Source organism: Aspergillus pseudodeflectus, assembly GCF_044049435.1.
Source record: "Aspergillus pseudodeflectus strain CBS 756.74 chromosome Unknown BJX68scaffold_25, whole genome shotgun sequence".
In the NCBI taxonomy this organism is placed as follows: domain Eukaryota; kingdom Fungi; phylum Ascomycota; class Eurotiomycetes; order Eurotiales; family Aspergillaceae; genus Aspergillus; species Aspergillus pseudodeflectus.
In genome coordinates this window covers 299,183-318,491 of record NW_027263801.1, presented here as the reverse complement: position 1 = coordinate 318,491, position 19,309 = coordinate 299,183, and the positions used below count along the sequence as shown (strand labels likewise).

The window sequence follows — 19,309 nt, the reverse complement described above, 5'->3', positions numbered from 1 at the left end:
TGGAACCATATCAAGCTCCCCCGCAAAGCAGAGCCAAAGCTCATGCATGTGGGTCATCTTGTACATGGAGCTGCTCCACATACTACCATACGGTCATACGTCTACCAGAGGGGCCTTCTGGTTAAAGGTACTAGACTGCAACAGCAACTCTCCTCTGCTGCCAACTGTATCATACCCAACAACCGCTACGCAGCACAATGAACGTACACCCCAAAATGGACGCTCCAGCGATCACACCGCGAGTCCCCATCAAAGACCTCCAAAAGGTCTTCCATTACACCGACACAATGACCCGGAAGCCGACCCGCGACAATGACCCCTATGAGTATATGGCAGGCTTCGGTAACCGCTTCCAGTCCGAAGTGATTCCGGGAACGCTTCCTGCTGGGCAAAATAACCCCCAGGAGCCGAGGTTTGGGCTGTACGCGGAGGGCATCACATACTCGGCGTTCACGGCGCCGCGGCATGCGAATTTTAGTACTTATATGTATCGTGTGAGGCCAGCTGCTGCGCATAGTATGTTTGCTCTTTTGCGAGATTGTGGTTGGGGTGATTGCTGACTTGAAAAGATGGGTACAAGACCGATATCACGCACAAGGCAGATATCGAAAATTGCTTTTTGACGCTTAACCCTCGTGTGGCGACACTAGCAGAACAGGGAGAGTGGGCCCCATTTCCATTGCCAAAGGAGGACGAAAAGATCGACTTTGTCGATGGGCTGCATACAATTGGAGGAAGCGGGGACCCGAACTTGCGCGAGGGTATCGCGCTCTACGTCTTCATGATCAACGCAGATATGGACCACCGGGCCTTTTGCAATACGGACGGCGACTTCCTCATTGTTGCTCAGTTGGGTAATCTTGATATCCAGACCGAGCTGGGTAAACTGTTCCTTCAACCCGGGGAGATCTGCGTCATTCCTCGCGGTATCCGTTTCAGTGTACGACTTGGACCTGGCCACTCGGTGGCCCGTGGGTACATTACAGAAGTCTGGGGATCTCGATGGGAGCTTCCTGACCTCGGTCCCCTGGGTGGCCACGGTCTCGCGAACCCCAGAGACTTTCTACACCCGGTAGCCTATATCGACGACAACCTGCACGAGGACTGGATGATAGTCAATAAGGCTAACGGGGTATACAATGCGCTCGAGCAAGATCATAGTCCATACGATCTCGTCGCATGGCACGGCAACGTCGTGCCGTACAAGGTACGTCCCTTTCACTCTCAGCCCTAGCAGCTCAAGACTGACGCCCGTTACAGTACGACCTCACAAAGTTCGCCTCCCAAAACGCAACCTCAATCGATCACACGGACCCATCCACAAACTGCGTGCTAACCGCCGCGTCCCGCGACCCCGTCACCCCTCTCGCCGACTTTCTCTGGTTCGGGCCGCGCTGGGATGTCGCATCGAACACGTTCCGGCTTCCATACTTCCACCGCAACTCTGCTACCGAGTTCCTGGCGTGTCTGTATGGGAGTGGGCTGGGGAGGTCCGATGACTTTTTGCCTGGCGGCGGAAGTGTCGAAATCAGCCACACGCCTCATGGGAATTTTAGCCAGGATTATGTTTGGGAAATGAGGGAACAGGTTAATGAGCCGAGAAAGATCCTTGAAAGTATGTTCCTCCAAAGCTAGAGTTTATGGCGACGATGCTGACTGGAACAGATCAAATGACGATTATGGTGGAGAGTAGCCGGTCGTTCCTCTTCACAGAGTATGCACGGTCTGGGTGTGGAACATTCAAGGACCAGGGGACGGACCCAAAGGTTTGGGATACGTTGCCAGTAAGTGTTTAGCCCTCCTTCAAAATATGAGACCGTGCACTAACGATGTGACAGGACAAATTCTCGTCGTATCCCAACATCCAGGAGATACTGCGGCAGGTCAAGGCGGATAAGGAGGAGAGGAAACGGAAGTTGGAGGTGTATTATGACGATGAGCGATTGGCGAAGCTCGCTAGGTCATAGAGTCATGTAAAGTATTTTTTTTAAGAATGGATTGGCCAGAGGACGAAATGACCTTCCAAGGGTTGGTTGCCATCCATGTTAGTCAGTGCTTACTCAAGGATTCATCGACCTTGTTTGGTGGACGGTAATTGCGGGAATTTGCGGCGACCCGTGGCTCCTTCCTCAACGGGGCTAGTAGACAGGTATAACACAATCACAAATTACACAAGCACAAAATCAAAGTTATCACTATAATGCCAAGGCACTGATTAAATATATCCTCGCTACGCTATGCCGATCGGGGTTTGAACCTATTCAGGATTAGTGGAGGCTGTAACTTCTTTAAGATGCATTGCTCTCCCTTTACTCAGCCGCATCTTCGATCTAGACAGCACGATGCCTGTGAACTATGGCAAAAGTGACCATGCAGCAGTCACGGGTAGCAGCTTCCTTTTCATCGACTCCCAAAGCGACCAGTCGATATCCTCAGCCGCCAGCAAGCAGAAACGCGCCTTTCTTCAACGGGAATTCAGGCGCAAGCAGAAAGAGGCATCGATACAGCGACTCAAGTCCTCGATCCAGCCATTCCGAGCGCAGTTACCGTTGAGGTACGAGGCTGCAACTACAACCCCCGGTCTCGACGACGGAGTTGAACAGACAAGCGGACTTGCTGCTGTTGCTGCGGCAGATGGAGACTATGCCAATCATACTAGCAGCAAGCCAAAACAGATTGTACGGATTCAGTCTCCAATGTCACTCGTGAGCCAGGCCTTCGTGGACCCGTTTTCATCCTCTGCGGTGGAAATGACATCGAGCATGAATTCGTACTTTGATCACTGTGCGAGTCCCTCCCCTCCTTTTTCCCTTTATTTTCTAACAAATATAGTCCGAATCCATACCATAAAACACTGCTACCCACTGGACGCAACACGGATGAGCATGTGGTACTGGCAGAAAGCGATTGCCCAGCCCGCGCTCTTACAAGCGCTGCTCTGCTCTACTGCTGGGCACCAATTGATTCTCAACACGGTCGAGGGCGTCCCGACCCTGACTTTTCAGAACTCGACAAAAGAATTTCTCCGTTTACGAGGGGACGCCCTCAAGACGTTGAATGGGGTTCTACGGGATTCGATGAGGGCTGTTGCTGAGTCGACTATTCTTGTTATCGCCTCACTTGTGGCGATTGAGGTATGTCGTGAACGGATTTCGGTGGTTCTTTCGCCCTGATACTGACATCGCTCGTGTTATCAGGCTATCAGCGCCACGGTCGAAGCGGCCGAAGCCCATAACAAAGGCCTAAAGAGCCTCGTCGACGTTTTCGGTGGCATCGAAGCCCTCGACCACATGACCCTTTCCAAAGTCTATCAGTACGAGGATTTCAACTCATCTTATGCACAGCAATAGCAGTAAACTAAGACTACTGCAGAAGCGACGTCCTCCGCGCAATCCTCACAAACACCCGCCCAGCCTTCCCAATGTCCCCAAAATGGCGCAGCGAAATCCTGCAGGAGACAAAAGTTTTCCAATCAGTCGACTTCCTCCTTCCCTTCTACAACACCACCAACACCAACGACCCGGACAACCCCTTAACAGAAATAATGAAAATCCTCTCCCCGCTTGGAACCTCCTTCTTCAAAGCCCCCTGGTACATGTCTCTCGACCCAAGCATGAAGAGCTTCCTGCACGTTATGAAACGACTCATACAGTACTACGAAATCGCGCAGCTAACCCCGTCAATCGTCATGCCGACGGATAATGATCTCTTTCTTCTGCTCGAGTACCAGCTTGTCAATGTGACGTATCCCGTTTCTCATAATGGGTTCAATGAGCCGCTGCGGTTGGCGTTGCTGATTTATCTCAATATGCGCATTTGGCATCTGCATAGTTTCCCGTATATGGCATATCTGACTGGGTATTTAAGGACGGCGCTTGAGGGGGTGCTGGCAAGACTAAGGGGGGATGATCCTAGGTTGCTTTTTTGGATTTTGTTTATTGGGGACATGGCGTCTTTGGGGCATGAGGGGCATTCGTGGTTTGTTGAAAAGCTGGCTGAGATTGCGTACGAGCATCTTGGGATTAGAGGGTGGAGTGAGGCAAGGGAGGTTCTAGTTGGGTATTTCTATATGGATCAACCTGGAGATAGTGGAGGGGAGGATCTATGGGGTGAGGTGCTTTTAGGGGGTAGAGCAATTACGCTTGTTTAGATATAGAAATATTACACAGTCACGTTTATAACCTCAGCCTGCCACCACAAAGCGGAGGCTGGCATACATGATCAGGTCCCTACCAAGTCTTGTACCAGTGGCAGATATAATAAGCTCAGGTCCTAGGGTTCTACCTATCATCTCCTTCAATATATGATAAGCACGAGGTCATATTTCTTGTATATAGCTGACACACACAGACCGAGAAGCACCATAAGGAATACAGATGAGCCATATACTATAAGACAAAAGTGACAAAACAGTATCAGGATATCACATCTGAGCATCACGACTCAACCCAGATCAAAACACCAACCCTCAATCCCCGCATCCCCGCCGCCCCCAACGTACACCGATAACAAGGCCCGCCTACCCTCCTCACCACAGCACTAACCCCCTCTCTCGCACACCACGCCCTCGCAACCACCTCCTCGATGCCTTCCGTCACACAGATAACAATCGTCTCAAGCGCCGACACATCCTGAGCACGGCGGTCTTGCAACTCATGCGCAGTCCACACACGCGTCTGGTACCGTTCTGCTTCCCGGCGATGCACCTGGTGCGCATCGGCTTTCTCGGGAGGGTAGCATCGAGGTGGTGTGATGAATGCCGGCGTCGTCCGGAGCGGGAATGTGACTATGTATCCATTCATGCTGAAGGCGATTTCGGCTGTGTATCTTGTTTCAGAGGCGCGCTGGGCGTCTGTCATGAGCTGCGCTCCTTCGAGAGGCTCGGCGCGGACGCGGATGTGGGAGAGCTCGATTGGATCTGGGGGCTGTTGCGCTTGGTTTTGGTTTTGGATTTGGACTTGCGGTGGAGAAAGTGTGGACCAAGCATCTGGATCTTGGATCTCATTCTCATAGGAATCGATGTTGTCGTCCTCTGTGGGTTGCATGCTGCCTGGGCCGAATTCATCCTCATCCTCGCTGTCGTTGTCGAATCTCTGGCTTTGGATATCCGGTGCTATAGCGTCTGAGGTGACGCGGATCCAGCGAGGTCCCGTATTGTCCCAATCAAGATAGACGCGGACTTCAGGACAGGGACCAATCCAGCCGTTCAAGGCGACAACACCGGGGTAAGCCCCTAGGACGCGGCCAATCGCGGTTCTCGAGCGCCAGTAGCTGACACCCGGAAGAATCAAACCAAAGTAGAAAGATGACTGCCCGAACTCGGGCCTCGCTGATTCGGGCGAGCAGGCGACGAGGGCATTCATAACCGTGTACGCGAACCACTTCCCGGGGAGCATGACACCGAACAGCCAGTCGTGTAGGCTAGCGGGGATAGTAGCGCCATTACGGAGGCTGGGGTAGATCTCGTGAATACGTTCACGGACCTCGTCTATATACGGCCAGCGGATGGCCTCAGCGAATGCGAGCAGTCCTTCTTCCTGGCGCTTGTGGACGATTGAATGGCCCTCGCAGTTCGTGCCTAGGAGGGCCCAGTCCTGGTCTCGGAGCTTCTTTTCAAGGGTGTCGCGCTTGATGGGGTCATCGATCATACCAGCTAGATTGCGCTCGACACTATAGGCGAGCTCGGCGTCGGTGAGTTGGTTCTGATATGTGTCCTTCTCGTTTGGCGGCGCGAGCTCGACGGCGCGGGTATACGATGCGATTGCCTGCTTTGTGTTATCGAGCCCCTGCCAGGCTTTCCCGATTAGTTCCCATGCTTTGGCATCGTTCGGGGCGAGTTGCTTCCACCCAGAAGCCTCCCTGAGCACCTCCTCGTACAGCTCGGATGCTTCCTCTGTCGAGCTCGCCTTTATCGCTTCATCTGCCCGTTTCGCAACATCTCTCGCCTTTGCCATCTGCCTCCAGACAGGTTCCTTCACTCCACCAAGCAGGTCCACCGGGGCATCCACCAGAACCAGCTGCACGTTCTTTAACCAAAGCTCCGAAACAATCAACGAGGCCAGGATTTGCGCCGTAAACCCCGAATGCAATCCGTGCCCTTTCTCGAGCCGCCGCGCAAGCTCCGTGGTCAGTATAACCTGCCAGATGAAATTCCACACGCCAATGCACATCTCCGACCCCTCGCTCAGCCACTGCGGCCCGATATCGCATAGCGTCGTGAAATCCATGAATACATCCCTCCGGTTCAGCACGCCGTAGAGGACGTCGACTGCGTCCCGCTCGTCAAGCGGTTTGCGGCCGAAGGTCACGGAGCGAACGGCGTTGTCACCGATGAATTCGATCAAGTCGAGCGAGTCTTGTTCTGGGTTCGTACCGAGCTCGACATCTGCCCGTCGCAGCTCGTCGAGCCGTCGAAGCAGCTGGCTCCCCCTTGGGTTCGGTAGCTCGGACATGAGGACCGTGGCGTCGCCGCTTAGCCAGGTCTGCGAGTCCTCGAGGTACTCCCAGCATTCGCTTGCGTAGCCCTCGCCCGTAACTGTTCCAGGGACCGTGTTCTCGTAGTAGGGATCGGCTTCACAGTCGAAGTACAGCCATTGTTCCTCGTCGTGGTAGAGATGGGAGCTGCCGCGTTGCTTGATGTATTTCTTCTTGCGTTTGTATAGTTCTATCGTAGATCAGTCGCTGAGATAAGATGTGGTACAAAACCCTGTGCAGCGTATAGAGCTTCAAGGATAGTAATCTCTTACCAAAAACCTCATGCGTTGCCTGTACAAATCCCCTATCCGGATCATCCAACGGCGTAACCCACTCGGGATCATACCGCGACCCACGCGAGACGGAAGCAGTCACCTGGGAATACACGTTGTTCGTAGGCCCGATCAGCGTCATGCCGAGGGATCCCTCATGTTTTGCTCTGATGAACTTTTCGACCGCGGAGAACCGTTTGACGATGGCTTTTTGCTCTTCATCCAGGCCGTAGAGACTTCCTTCGTCGTCGCTTGAGTTTTCGTAGTCATTATTATTCTCGCCTTCGCTGTTTTCATTTGAGTGCTGACCTTGGTTTGCCTCGAAGCTTGTATCACCTAGGGCATTCTCATGCTCATTGTCGTCTTGAAAGTGCGCTGCCATGTTGCCACTTCGTTAGTTAGCTGTATGCCCAAGCGAATGACAGTTGCTCGTAGGATTGAGAAGTGTCGTTGCAGCGGGTGACTGGTGTACTTCCTCCCCCACCTCGCGACGAGCCGCCTATTTATTTTATTGGAGCTGGCTGTGTCATGGGATGGATATCTCGTGTTCGAAGGAAGAGACAGGGAGCCAAGTCGAGCCTGTGTGAGCATTTCTCGTATCGGCGCCCATTACGAGCCTTGGCAGAGGCTCAAGGGCAGAGTGCGCATCTCAGCCTCCGCTCGAAAGAGGGTTCACCGCGGGCGGAGCCTTTGGGAAGGATCTATATCACCTCTCATAGAGCTATGTGTAGCTTGCTTATTCCAAAGAACGCTCCTATCAATCACAATTCCCTCAAGCTAACTTATTCCTTCCTCAATTTCTTTTTGAAACCTGCTCACGAAGAAATATCCCAGGGTTCGTAGCATTTGGGGGTTCATTCCTCTCCCTCAGAATAGTCAGTCTTCGGAATCCTCAGACTCCTCTCTCTTCCTATCGTTCTTCCTCTTCCCTCCCTGTTCCTCCTCTGCTTGATCTGATGAGCCCCGCTGGTAATATCGCTCATTCTCCTGTCGTCTTGTTCCCTGCCAGTAAGGATAATGGTAGTCCATCCCTTGTCCAGGGCCTTGCTGGTACAAGAACTCATCCGGCTGTCGTCTTTCACCGGGCCATTGAGGAGTTCTGTAACCTCCCTGTTGGCCTGGTCCCCATTCCATAAAAGGGTAATCGCCTGGTTGAGATCTGGCTTGATTGGGTCCGTCGGCTAACATTGGGGGTAGAGGTCTCCGGTCGTCGCCATCCCTCGACCCCTTCACTACATCGAGGTACTCATCAAACCGATGCGATAGCGTACTAGAGTGACCAAAATGTTTACTCCGCAGCCTAAGGCCAACTCTTTTTCCGCCAGGCAGTTCTTGTCTGGCGTCGTCCTGAGCTAGAATGAGGGCGGTCTCGCACAGATTCACTATCTCCCTTCCATTCGGGTTCGTGTTTAATTGCTCAGAGTTTTGAGAGAGCTTTTTAAGCACGAAGGGAATGACTTCCGCTCTTTCGATGAGGCAACGGACCCCGGACCTCTCGAGTCGATCTTCTATCCGGTTCAGAGAAAGTTCTAGTACGGCCTTAATTTGCTGCCGATCGAACTGGGTGAAGTGCAACTTGAGTGGAATTCGGGAGACAAACGCCATGTCAAACACTCCAACCCGATTCGTGGTGAGGAATAGCAATCCGTTGTGTGTTTCCACGAGCTGCATGAACAGCGTCCCCATGAGGTTTTGTGTAAGGTCGTTTGCGCGCTGGGAGAGGAAGACATCGACGTCGTCTAGTAACATGATACAACCCCATCTGTCAGAAAGCTGGAAGGATTCTTCGAGGCTTTTTGCCAACTCATGCATAGATCCGCCAAGTTTGCCATGAGTCAACCGTAAAAGCGGCTTCTTGAAACGTTCTGCAAGGCATTCAACGCAAAATGTTTTCCCAGTGCCTGGGGCTCCATGCAGGAGTACAGTTGTTCCATTCGTCACAAGTGTTGAGCTCGCGTGACTTTCCTCTCCCAAGGCTTTGCCGAGCACTAAGATTCGTAGTAGTTGCTTGTACGAGCGATCCATTATAACCTGGTCCAGGTCTCGATCTCGATCGACAACCAAGTCCTGTATCTTGTCAATGTCCATTGTCGACCAGCGCAGTTCGGGTAGCAAATAAACTGCAATGTCCGGCGGACAGGTCATTAGGACTTGTGGCTTCATACTTTCGGCGAGTGCTTTTTGGAACTGATCGGCTTGCTCTTGGGGTGGTTCCCCTAGTGGGCGCATTTGCTGATCGATGACGACGCGGACGGGGCCGTGCTTTCCTTCAAATTGTTTGTAGTTCACGTTGCTCCCCAGTTCCCAATACCGGCGGCCGCGGTCGGCAAGCGCCTTGCGAACTGTCGTTTCATCAGGGAGATACCCTGCAGGAGTGAACTTCAGGCTGGTGATGGCCTGCTGTCCACTGAACTGACCCACGGTCAAGGTATGATAATTCCTAGCAAAATATTTCCCATTATGATCCACAGACCAGGCGCGAATTCGCAGAGGCGTAAGATAGCCTGAGGGCTGTCTATCCATACCGCTGAGCTCCGCGACGATAAAAGCTCGCCAGTAGTTGTCATCCTTCTGATAGATCAATGTCCCTGACGGATAGAGGAAGGGGAGCTCATGAAAGCTAACAGCTTTGCAACGTCTTTCCTGGATCTCGATTATCTGATGCGACATCAGCTGAGCTTGGTCTTCCGCTGCAGCCATAGATAGACTCCGACGGAGACCCCCAGGTTGCTGTTGTGAACGAAAACGCATGAGAGCCTGGTATTCATCTGGTAGTGTCGCCAGTGGTTGCGCGAGTGAAGCTGTCAAAAGCACTTTCACGAATTTGGTCCTGTCCTTGATAAGGCTGTCCAACTGTGATATAACCGTGTCCTTCTCATCCACTTCCAGATCAGCCGCTTCAAGGTTGTCAAAACTGTCAATAATGATAAAGGTGCACTGAGCGTTAACGATTTCGAGGCACTCGACGAACAAGCTCCATAGTCCCTGACCGGTCGATGTCTTCTCCTGCGTCAATGTATCTTTTTTCTTCTCCAGAATACTTGGATACCGCTCGATGATTTGATACAAAAGGGCTTGTATTAATGTGCTGGGCTTTCTCGCCATCCCAGTGCCACCGCAGAAATGACGAAGAACGAGGGTCGATTCGTAGCTGCTCTCACCCATTACCAGCAAAGGTATAGCAAAGCAAGCATTGAATTCTGATCTCCGCAAGACGTTGTTTCCCTCTACCCACAAAAGACGTGACGTTTCGCACTCGATCCAGGATAGGACTTTCTCTGATCGCAGCAGATTCCGCTGCGTTGACCTGTGGTTGCGCATGTCTGGGATCTCTTCGATAGCGACTTTGCGCCGCTGGGTCTCTTCGTTGTAGTTCTTGAGATCGGCAAAGAGCCCTCCCAATTGATCCAAGACAGAGGAGCCTTCAGCGGTCTGTTTGACTGCTTCCTTCCCTAATGTTGGGTTGTCTCGTTTTTCTTCGACCTGCTGCCGAACTAGTGACGCCGTTTCGTTGACGTCTTCCGACTTGGTGAATTGAATGGAAATAGACGTCAATTGCGCCAAAATCTGCTCCAGTTTGGCATCTTGATTGTCGGCTCTTTTCTGCTGGTCTTTAACTAGGGACAATGTCTGTTGACCCACCTCGAGTGTGACACGGCCGGCCAGCAGCCCGTGGAGCTGCGCGATATCTTTGATGTCCCCAAAGGCCTCGCTGATGGCATCTACTAGGTCCTGGAACCGTGCCCATGGACGCGTAATCGACTTCCAGCGTATCTTCAAGCGACTCTGCGTGTAGTACTTGACTGCCTTGTCCAAGAACTTTGTGAACAGGCTGTATGCGCTGGCAACCTTGTCGACAAGCTCCTTGGTTGGAATATAGGCCGTGAGATGATCGATGATCTCGAATCTGGATGTAATTCTCTCAAGATGCAGCTCTAACTTCTCCTTGAGCTCCTGGTGATTAGTGTGCGCGACGAGGATGATTTTGATGCCGCCATAGACGAGAGAAACATATGTAGGTGCGTGGGCGAGCATCGGATCCAGAATCTGGGAGTACCGGTACGCCTTTTCAGAGGCTGAATTCCACCCATTTTTGACCTTCGCCTTGAAAGACGCATCCGTCTCCCCATCTTCTCTTGTTTTCTTGGCTGCCTTGGCCTCCTCGATTAAAGCCTGTAGTTGCTGGTGACTTCGCTCGAGTTCAATCTGCTCCTGGGCAGTGGCATTCGTGAGAAAGTTGCTGATTCGATTCTGCAGCTTCGTCTGTGGTATCTGCATGTCTCTGTGTTTCAGGATTGTCTCTGACCATACCTCCTCGCTCCATTTTTGCGCGGTCCCTTGATTCTGACCTTGAGGGCCACGGGGGTCGACTTTTGGGGGCTGATTTGAACTCGGGTCTGCCATTGTTCGGAGAGCATAACGGGCGGAAAAGGTTGGAGCTTAATATTCTCGTGCCTGCATGCGAAGAGGTGGTTATAGCTATTGATGGAGCGGGGTAGGTGAGCGGGGCGGAGCATCCTTGTCGCAGTCGCACAGCCTGATTTGAGGCTGACTGAGCGCGAAAGAAGATGAGACACGTAGCTGCATCATGATAAGGTCTAGAATATACTAATTGATTTGTCGTTATTCGGGCAATTCCTGAGAAGCCTGGGTACGGATTCGCGCAGCAGTAGGAAATTACCCAGGTAGGTGAACAGGTAAAGAGCAATGCTTTGAGGGGCATGTTGACAGAATGCCAGCCGACGAGCACCTACCTCACGTCCAAGTGCAGCGCTATTTCCTATCAATGTGTCTTGATGAGGAGAAGGCTCGATCATAAGGGTCCATACGGTTGAAGAAGATTTCGCGGGTGAGGGAGAGCCAGGCTGATCGATTGGGCGGGTGGACCTGCACCTCATCAGATCCAGATAACAATCTGAATACGTGATTGGATAATAATCTTAGCTGCGGCCCTGCTCCTTTTTCCAAGAAATGTTGTGTTGATCTTTCGATTTCTGCGCTTTCCTGAGCCTCAATTCTTGATCATAATTAGCAGCGAATTTTTTCTTCACCAGCACAATGGCGTTCCTTTTCTTCCTTTTCACTCTCCTCCCATTCGCTCTTCTTGCCACCTCCTCTTCAAGTTTAGTCTCGTCTCCACAAGGCTGCTTTAGCGACGCTGGCGACATGCGAACCCCGGGCCCTTGGCGCTACATGTCAGTCAGCTATTGCAATGATAGCTGTCGGAGACTAGGCTGGGATTTTGCTGGCTCGCAGGGCAAATTCTGTTGGTGCGGCGACTCTCTCCCATCTATTGATTCCGTTGTCCCAGATGACGAGTGCGACGAGCCTTGTCCTGGATACGCAAAGGATATATGTAAGCAATGGATCCTTGACGAGGTTTTTTACTGCAAAGCTAATGGATTGGCTTGTGCAGGTGGTGGAAAGCACAGGTGGTCTGTGTGGGCGATTGGTAGCGACGAGCCGAGCGCATGGTTATCGAGCATGACTGCCATATCGACAAGCACGACAGAGGCATCTACGGCTTCGGAGACCGTCTTGTCGTCATCATCGGCCTCAGAGACCTCCTCGGTCTCTTCTTCAAGTACCGACACCCATTCGGCATCAACCTTCACCCAAACACCCTCATTAGCATATGTATCTGAATCCCCGGCGTCAACCTCGACTAGCCTGGGGCCAACGCCAACAGAGAACAGTGCGGCTCGTCGTTACAGTATTTTTTTTCTAAACGACGCGCTACAGGTCTATTATGGACAATGGCCTCATGCGACCCTCCAGAGGAACCTCCCATTAAAGGGCGCAAGCGAATGGTTAGACTGGATGAGGTCTACTGTAACCAAGCGCAGGCAGCCACCGATCCCACTGTTTCTTTCTTCTACGCACTTCTGCTGCACCGATATTCGTGATAAACGCCACTTGGCCCGCCATGTGCTTCGCCTGGCTCATCTAGATTGGGCACATTGCGATGACGATGGACACCAACCAATCAGGTGACTAGTGCGACGCAGGCAATTGAGCAGTCTAGCTGTCTACTCTTTAGTAGTAGCGAGATATCCTACAGCACTTTATTCGCAAGTTTCGTCATTCGAGTCTCAAAGCCTAGATCTTTGAATGATTCTATTTTTGAATGGCAGTTGCCTTCTATACTGACGGGTGATTGGCCTAATCGCTAAGGCTAAGTCTCTTACAGTTAGATCCAGCTCGTATGGTCTTAGTCCCTGAAACCTCTCCACAATTCAAGCTTACCTGAAAGATTTAGTGCATCCGATTGCACCACTCACATTCTCTACACATGCATGGCTGATCTCCACAGCCATGCTTCAAGGGACCATAGATGTTTTGCAGCTATTGCTTCTGCCTGATGCCGGTGTGCTAAGTTTATATCTGCGGTCATTCTCTCAGTCTTCTCATCCAAGAAGCATCCTCAAACCTAACGGCCACCATGAGTGCCACTACTACCACTGCGTCGGCAATGGCCTCGCCCAGCAGCACAGCAACATGCATCTCCATGACTCCAAACAGTGTCGGCTACGTGCCACCTGAAGGATGTGGGAATATTCTATTGTACGAAGCCAGCTTCGCTGCTGCCGTCTTATTCGCCGTTCTATTCGGCCTCACCACCATTGTCCACATAATCCAGGCTTTCATGTACAAAAAGGTATGATCACCCACTGTTGTACACAACCACACGCACCCACTAACGACTCAAAACCAGTGCTACGCCTGGGTCCTGATAATGGGCTCACCATGGGAGCTCCTTGCCTTCATAATGCGCTCCCTCTTCGCCAAGCACCAGAACAAAGAAGCCTACAACACCCCGTTTACAATTCTCTTCCTGCTAGCTCCCATCTGGGTAAATGCCTTCCTGTACATGACGCTCGGCCGCCTAATCTACTTCTTCATTCCCGGTGCGCGCCTCTGCGGGATCCCCGCGCGGCGCTTCGGCCGCATCTTCGTCTGGCTCGAGATCCTGGCGTTCATCGTGCAGCTTGTCGGCGCGATGTTCACGACTGATTCCGAGGCGTCAACAAAGACGATTATGCGTGGTGTGCATATCTATATGGGGGGAATTGGATTGCAGGAGTTCTTTATTCTGGTTTTCACCGGGTTGTTTATTCATCTGCAGCGGAAGATTGGTGAGATGGAGCGGGCATCCCACCTGAACAGCGATCCCAACTTCGCCGAGAAGATACACCGCGGCGCCATGCCCTGGCGCTGGCTCTTCTACGCCATCTACGCAGCCCTCTTCCTTATCACGGTCCGAATCGCGTTCCGGCTTGCGCAGTACGCGCGGGGGACGGACGTTGATAACCCTGCGGTCCGGTACGAGTGGTTCGAGTACGTGTGGGATGCGGCGCCGATGTTTATTGCGCTTGTTGTGCTGAATGTTGCTCACCCGGGGCGGGTCCTAACCGGCGACGGTAGTGAGTTTCCGCGGGTAAGTCGGGCGGAGAAGAAGAGGCTTAAGCGGGAGAAGAAGGAGATTAAGGCTGCGGAGAAGGAGGCAAAGAGGCAGCGGAAACATTACAGGAAACATGGGAGTGATGGGATTGATATGCTTGATGTGCAGGAGAGGGGAGTTTCTGGTGGTTCGATATAATCTTCGCGTTACTGCTATGTGGAATAGCGGATGGAGGTAGAGGATTTGGTAGCATTATCATAGGGGCAAGATTAGATGGTTATCTTTTTTGGCGTGCATAGACTCATTGTGCAATTAGCTTGGTTGGTTTATTATAGCGAAAGGTGCTTTAGGATATGTACTTGGACTTCTTATTTCTTTTAGAACCATGCCTCTGTCAGCAGCTACTACACATACATGACTCGTATGTCTACAAACTTGTCAATATTCAACGCAACGTAAGTACCTATCAGTAATAGCCCAGGTATATGACTATTCCAGTCGAATTACCATTCTCGATCAAACCAAATAGCTAATATATCATTTGCTGAACCGAGGAGTAACAACACCTAGCTACCCATTAATATACCCAGGATCCCCCCTCTGCACGATTGTACCGACTCCTGTTGCGATTCCGTAGCAGAGCCCGTAACCTCTTATTTCATTCAATTGATATAGCATGTTCCAATGCTCTTGAATAGCCCTGTACGTACCTGGCTCCTTTCCCCGCTGGTCATGTCCGTTGTCACTTTCAGGAGGTCATTTGCGTAGCCCCTCTGTCGTGGGCGCGGCGCAGTTCCGGCGCGCTCCATCTCAAACCGCTTGTGGCTTCTGTTCTTTGCTGATCGTAAAAGTAAAAGAGTCCCAGGACACCCTGATTCTTTATCTCATTCCCTTTGCCGAAGAAAGCGACAGTTGATTAAGCCTGGCGGCCAATGTCTCCTGAAGCCAACACTAGATCATGACCAAACCACAGACCAGGGTTGTTCTCGAGTCTGAATCAACTTGGCTGCCCACCCATGCATTGTTGAGACAATTACCACGAGAGAACCTCCTCTTCAAACCTTACATTGCCTCTCATATAGACAACTCTAGCCCTCCTCCCTTCTTGCAGCCTCCCATCAATCGTCACGCGCGCCTCAGGCGGGATAGAAACCGGTGTATACACCGCACCCACATCAAGCCCCGCCGCCTGTTCTTCATGGCGAGCAATCTGGCGCGCCAGGCGAGAATATAGATTCGAGTCCCATACGCCTTCGCGCCGGTTGCTACGGCCGAGGAGGTCGATGGCACGGTAGCGGACATGAGAATCTCGGCAGTGCGTTGCTATCGTCCAGAGCGCTGGGATAATACCAAGAGATATTGAGAAGCGTGATGGGGTGGTGTGTAGTGGGCGCGGGAGGATTGGGGCGTATGTTATGGGCTGCGAGAGTTCGTGCTTGGGGGCTATACTCGAGGATGGGGGCGAGGGCGATAAGGTCGAGATGCGCTCGCCTGGCGGACTGCGGGAACCAGAGGGTGATTCTACGGGAGGAGACATGGCGATGATCTCCTCTGCGAGGCCCAGCATGGCAGTGAACTCGGCGACATAATTATCCCAAACGGTCTCACTCAGAGTCAACCCCGTTTGCAGAACCACGCCCACCATGCTGCGCCATAACTGTAGCATACGAACCAACTGTTGCGATGCGCGGTCTGCGCTGTTCCAGCAGAAGAGGTTAGCTAAGAAATAGTCGAAATTTAGCGTCCATGCGTCAATATCCTCCTGGACCTGCCGATACCGAGCCAGAACCTGGTCGGTGAGGCGCGCCGCATCCATGTCTGTCTGGGGCTCTTTGAGCTTGTCCGCAAAGCTGAAAAGACGCAAGAAATTATTGTATATGGGGCGAAAAGAGTCATTGGCCTCTTCGAGCGTCCATAGGGTTTGTTGCGGGTGGCCAAGGCCCCGTATCAGTGGTCCAATGCCATTCGAAAGAGGCGACTGTCCATCAATTTCCAGCATCTGAGCTTCCAAGCCGGCGAACATGGAATGGATCACATCTAGAGGCAAAAGCGCGTTATCCACCAACCGTCCTTCTAGTTGCTGCTGGGCGAGAATACGCAACCCCGCGGCGCCGTGCCGCAAGGCCGCTCGGAAGTGACCCTGCAGACTCTCAAAGCAGAAGAAGAGCACGCACATGGACAGAATACCGTCTGCTGAAACGTCTGCGCCGTCGCGAGGAAAATAGTTCAGTCCTCGTCGAATAGCCGAGTTGTACTGCTGCAGAGCGAGCTGCATGCCCCTCGTATGGACATGCGGCAGCGTTTCCTCACGGTACAGTACAAGGCGGTGCATAGTTCCCAGCGCAATAGCAGCGAGTCGGATTCCGGCGTCGTGGCATGCGGCATTGAGTAAACTCCCTCCGGCCCGAGCTCCGAAACACGAGATGGTCTGGGCGTGGAAGAACTCCAACGAGCGGTACTCATCTTCATTGAGCATCTTGTTGACTGCGGGGAACATCCACATGTGCGTTGGGATAGTCACCTGCGGCGTATGCTGGATGATGCGCAGCTCAGGGGAGGCCTTTCTCGCCTGTTGCTGCTGCTGCTTCTGTTGTGGTGACAGGTATCCATCGCATTTTCGACCCGTCGACTGACATCGTCGACAGTGCGGCCGTTCTTCATCACATTTCACCCGTCGAATTCTGTGAGCAACACAGTCATTCCCTCGTTTTTTCCCTGGTAAACCCGCCGGAAATGGCTTACCGACAAGTAATGCACCCAGTCCGGGATCTGCTCGGCCGATTTCCTGTCATAATCAGGTTAGTCCTTTGGCGTCGGAACGAATACTGGGGGATTGACAATAAGTTGCAAGACGAAAAATAGTTACCTGATGCGTCAACAAAGACTTCAGCGATGAAACTGCTTTTGGCCCCCTTTCTTAGTCAGCCGCTCCTCTTCTCGTTCACTACCTGACCTAATCGTCTCTATAGCCAGTTTCTGGTGGTTGATGCAATATGAATACCCCATGTAGTTCTCTGATACAAGAACCGCCAACATGGGTCCAGGGAAATAGGCACTTCCAGCGGCGCCGGAGCTGCTGTAAATGCATGGTCATGCAATGGCGCTGGTCCCAACGGGTGGGTAATGCTAGGGTTGACTGGACTTTCGCTGCTGGTATTTATACTTTGCAAGATGATGAGGAAATTACCATGATAATCCTATCCACCTGATATTAAATAAATATCACGCTTATTCGCACCGGAAACAACCATATATTAGCACATGGGCTCTAGTGCTAGTGGAGGGTGGGGGCTCTGTTCTCGAGGAAATATACGAGCAATGAGTGCTACTAGGCTGGTAGGGGCTAAGTGAGTAGTATACCATAAGAGCAAGAAGTTAGGGAAATATGGTAGAGTAATGACATACCGCCCCCTTTTAACTCTTTTCAATTTCACTCTTTATCAGCCAGCGCTGGCGAGTGCATAGTATCTATGGCAATCACTTGTGAACTTGCTGAGTGTGAGATGTCTTCAAGTGGCAACAGTGAGCGTGGGGGCGGAATTGGGGAAATGAGCATGAATATAGACGAATAGACCAATGGGAGCGCTTGGTTGTGAATAAATTAAGGAGATTAAATGAGCCTCAATCCATAAGACTTTTCAGCTGGCCGTTGTATTTTCTCGTCAAGATAAAGCTGACCCTTCGTTTCTTTCACCTCTCTCTCCTCCATCTCTCACTTGGCTTAACCCTCCTATCAACGAGCATGCCGCAGTCTAAGCTTAGTCCTGTCCTGATCACAGGGGGGAATGGCTTCACCTCCTACCACATCATCGACAAAATCCTCACCGAAGAGCCTGACTGTATCATTCACTCACTAGACGTGACAGTAGACCGCAATCGCCATGACAACACAAACGTCCACTACCACCTCGCAGACCTCTCCTCGGCAGAGGACGTACAGCGAGTAATGGGGCTCGCAAAGCCCGTCACAATATTCCACACCGCATCCCCCGAGTTCTCCGACGCCCCAGTCTCCGCCTACCGCAGCATCATCGTCGACGGCACACACCATCTTATCGAGGCCGCCGTCAATATTGGCACCGTCCGCGCACTCATCAACACTTCAACATCAGGCGTCATAAACGATAACCACACCAACCTAATTGATGCCACAGAAGAAAGTCCCATCTTACGGCCTCCGCAGCAAAAGCGCCTCTACTGCATTGCCAAAGCCGACGCCGAAGACGCCATCCACGCTGCAAACCGCAACGGGGGCACCGATGACAAGGGCATCCTCACCTGCAGCATCAGGCCGTGCCTCGCATTTGGGGAGCGCGACGTCGGTGCCTTAGGCAAGATGATCGATGTCGCCCGGCAAGGTCGATCGCGGTTTCAGATAGGTGATGGCCAAAACCCATATGACTTCGTGTATATCGGCAACCTCGCTGATGCGCATCTGCTCGCCGCGCACGCGCTCCTCGATGCTTGGGGCAAGCCTCGTCCGACAAACGATCCTGTCGACGGCGAGCGGTTCAATATCACCAATAACGACCCATGGCTGTTCTGGGACTTTCAGCGCGCTGTCGCTGCGCATACGGGGAACCCTGTTCGGCCGGAGGATGTTGTGGTCATTCCCAAGTGGGTTGGGCTGACAATGGGTTTTGTTAGTGAGTGGATTGTGTGGGCAATATCCTGGGGCACTCGAACTCCTAATATGACCCGGGAGGGCATTCGCTTTAGCACCCTGATTCGTACGCTCAATATGGATAAGGCGAAGAGGGTGCTTGGGTACCGGCCAAAAGTCGGTATGCAGGAGGGGATTGAGCGGGGTGTGCGGTGGTTTATGGAGCAGAATGACGTAGCGCCGTAGGTTTTAGATTCTACGTATTGTCTATACCGGTCGTAATCTTTACTGAGGAACCTCCGCGACATAAAAATATAGAAAGACATTATTATTAGCTTGCCGCTATCGGCGTATATAGATCGGAATTCGGGAGTTTGGGAACGGAGAACTGCCGAGTCTCCACTACCCGATATCATGTGCTTCCCCAGCTTTTTCAAACTCACCAGAATCCATCCAGTCACCATTTGTAATTTCATGATTACTGCCTTAATTAAACTGCTAGTCCTGCTTTTTGGCCTTCACACGTTCTTTTTCTTATTATTACGCCGCTTATGTGGG

At 52.0% G+C, this 19,309-nt stretch overlaps 8 protein-coding genes across 8 annotated transcripts; 5 read left to right on the top strand and 3 right to left on the bottom strand.

The window, feature by feature from the left end:
* Positions 1 to 215: 215 nt before the first annotated feature.
* On the top strand, positions 216 to 1,967 carry BJX68DRAFT_276254 (RmlC-like cupin domain-containing protein; the record flags this gene model as incomplete). The annotated part of the gene is made up of 5 exons (XM_071048049.1): positions 216 to 516; positions 570 to 1,207; positions 1,261 to 1,615; positions 1,666 to 1,784; positions 1,839 to 1,967. The coding sequence occupies 5 exons, from the start codon at positions 216 to 218 to the stop codon at positions 1,965 to 1,967; spliced, it is 1,542 nt and encodes a 513-aa protein (XP_070898406.1).
* Positions 1,968 to 2,342: 375 nt separating this feature from the next.
* BJX68DRAFT_276253 (uncharacterized protein) lies at positions 2,343 to 4,150 on the top strand (the record flags this gene model as incomplete). The annotated part of the gene is made up of 4 exons (XM_071048048.1): positions 2,343 to 2,784; positions 2,833 to 3,134; positions 3,198 to 3,313; positions 3,373 to 4,150. The coding sequence occupies 4 exons, from the start codon at positions 2,343 to 2,345 to the stop codon at positions 4,148 to 4,150; spliced, it is 1,638 nt and encodes a 545-aa protein (XP_070898405.1).
* Positions 4,151 to 4,436: 286 nt separating this feature from the next.
* BJX68DRAFT_267574 (tetratricopeptide repeat protein) lies at positions 4,437 to 7,128 on the bottom strand (the record flags this gene model as incomplete). Its single annotated transcript, XM_071045844.1, has 2 exons — positions 4,437 to 6,664; positions 6,747 to 7,128. The coding sequence occupies 2 exons, from the start codon at positions 7,126 to 7,128 to the stop codon at positions 4,437 to 4,439; spliced, it is 2,610 nt and encodes an 869-aa protein (XP_070898404.1).
* Positions 7,129 to 7,375: 247 nt separating this feature from the next.
* On the bottom strand, positions 7,376 to 11,193 carry BJX68DRAFT_102431 (uncharacterized protein). The gene has a single exon (XM_071035755.1). The coding sequence runs from the start codon at positions 11,148 to 11,150 to the stop codon at positions 7,623 to 7,625; it is 3,528 nt and encodes a 1,175-aa protein (XP_070898403.1). The 5' UTR covers positions 11,151 to 11,193; the 3' UTR covers positions 7,376 to 7,622.
* A 558-nt stretch (positions 11,194 to 11,751) lies between these two features.
* Positions 11,752 to 13,048, top strand: BJX68DRAFT_238568 (WSC domain-containing protein). The gene is made up of 2 exons (XM_071040382.1): positions 11,752 to 12,102; positions 12,163 to 13,048. Exons 1-2 carry the CDS (start codon positions 11,805 to 11,807, stop codon positions 12,738 to 12,740), a joined length of 876 nt encoding a protein of 291 aa, XP_070898402.1. The 5' UTR covers positions 11,752 to 11,804; the 3' UTR covers positions 12,741 to 13,048.
* Positions 13,049 to 13,062: 14 nt separating this feature from the next.
* Positions 13,063 to 14,602, top strand: BJX68DRAFT_238567 (RTA1 domain-containing protein). The gene is made up of 2 exons (XM_071040381.1): positions 13,063 to 13,404; positions 13,462 to 14,602. The coding sequence occupies exons 1-2, from the start codon at positions 13,189 to 13,191 to the stop codon at positions 14,344 to 14,346; spliced, it is 1,101 nt and encodes a 366-aa protein (XP_070898401.1). The 5' UTR covers positions 13,063 to 13,188; the 3' UTR covers positions 14,347 to 14,602.
* A 98-nt stretch (positions 14,603 to 14,700) lies between these two features.
* On the bottom strand, positions 14,701 to 17,008 carry BJX68DRAFT_238565 (Zn(II)2Cys6 transcription factor domain-containing protein). Its single transcript, XM_071040380.1, has 2 exons — positions 16,891 to 17,008; positions 14,701 to 16,829 (listed from the first exon to the last, which is right to left on the bottom strand). The coding sequence occupies exons 1-2, from the start codon at positions 16,938 to 16,940 to the stop codon at positions 15,182 to 15,184; spliced, it is 1,698 nt and encodes a 565-aa protein (XP_070898400.1). The 5' UTR covers positions 16,941 to 17,008; the 3' UTR covers positions 14,701 to 15,181.
* An 823-nt stretch (positions 17,009 to 17,831) lies between these two features.
* BJX68DRAFT_238564 (uncharacterized protein) lies at positions 17,832 to 19,057 on the top strand. Its single transcript, XM_071040379.1, has one exon. The coding sequence runs from the start codon at positions 17,891 to 17,893 to the stop codon at positions 18,995 to 18,997; it is 1,107 nt and encodes a 368-aa protein (XP_070898399.1). The 5' UTR covers positions 17,832 to 17,890; the 3' UTR covers positions 18,998 to 19,057.
* The last annotated feature ends 252 nt before the right edge of the window (positions 19,058 to 19,309 follow it).

Excerpts from the sequence above, each read along its gene's own strand:
- BJX68DRAFT_102431 (XM_071035755.1), bottom strand. The coding sequence starts at position 11,150 with ATGGCAGACCCGAGTTCAAATCAGCCCCCAAAAGTCGACCCCCGTGGC.
- BJX68DRAFT_238568 (XM_071040382.1), top strand. The coding sequence starts at position 11,805 with ATGGCGTTCCTTTTCTTCCTTTTCACTCTCCTCCCATTCGCTCTTCTT. Across the intron at positions 12,103-12,162 it reads TGGATACGCAAAGGATATAT|GTGGTGGAAAGCACAGGTGG; the intron begins GTAAGCAATGGA and ends TGGCTTGTGCAG.
- BJX68DRAFT_238567 (XM_071040381.1), top strand. The coding sequence starts at position 13,189 with ATGAGTGCCACTACTACCACTGCGTCGGCAATGGCCTCGCCCAGCAGC. Across the intron at positions 13,405-13,461 it reads AGGCTTTCATGTACAAAAAG|TGCTACGCCTGGGTCCTGAT; the intron begins GTATGATCACCC and ends ACTCAAAACCAG.
- BJX68DRAFT_238565 (XM_071040380.1), bottom strand. The coding sequence starts at position 16,940 with ATGACAGGAAATCGGCCGAGCAGATCCCGGACTGGGTGCATTACTTGT. Across the intron at positions 16,830-16,890 it reads ACTGGGTGCATTACTTGTCG|AATTCGACGGGTGAAATGTG; the intron begins GTAAGCCATTTC and ends TGTTGCTCACAG.
- BJX68DRAFT_238564 (XM_071040379.1), top strand. The coding sequence starts at position 17,891 with ATGCCGCAGTCTAAGCTTAGTCCTGTCCTGATCACAGGGGGGAATGGC.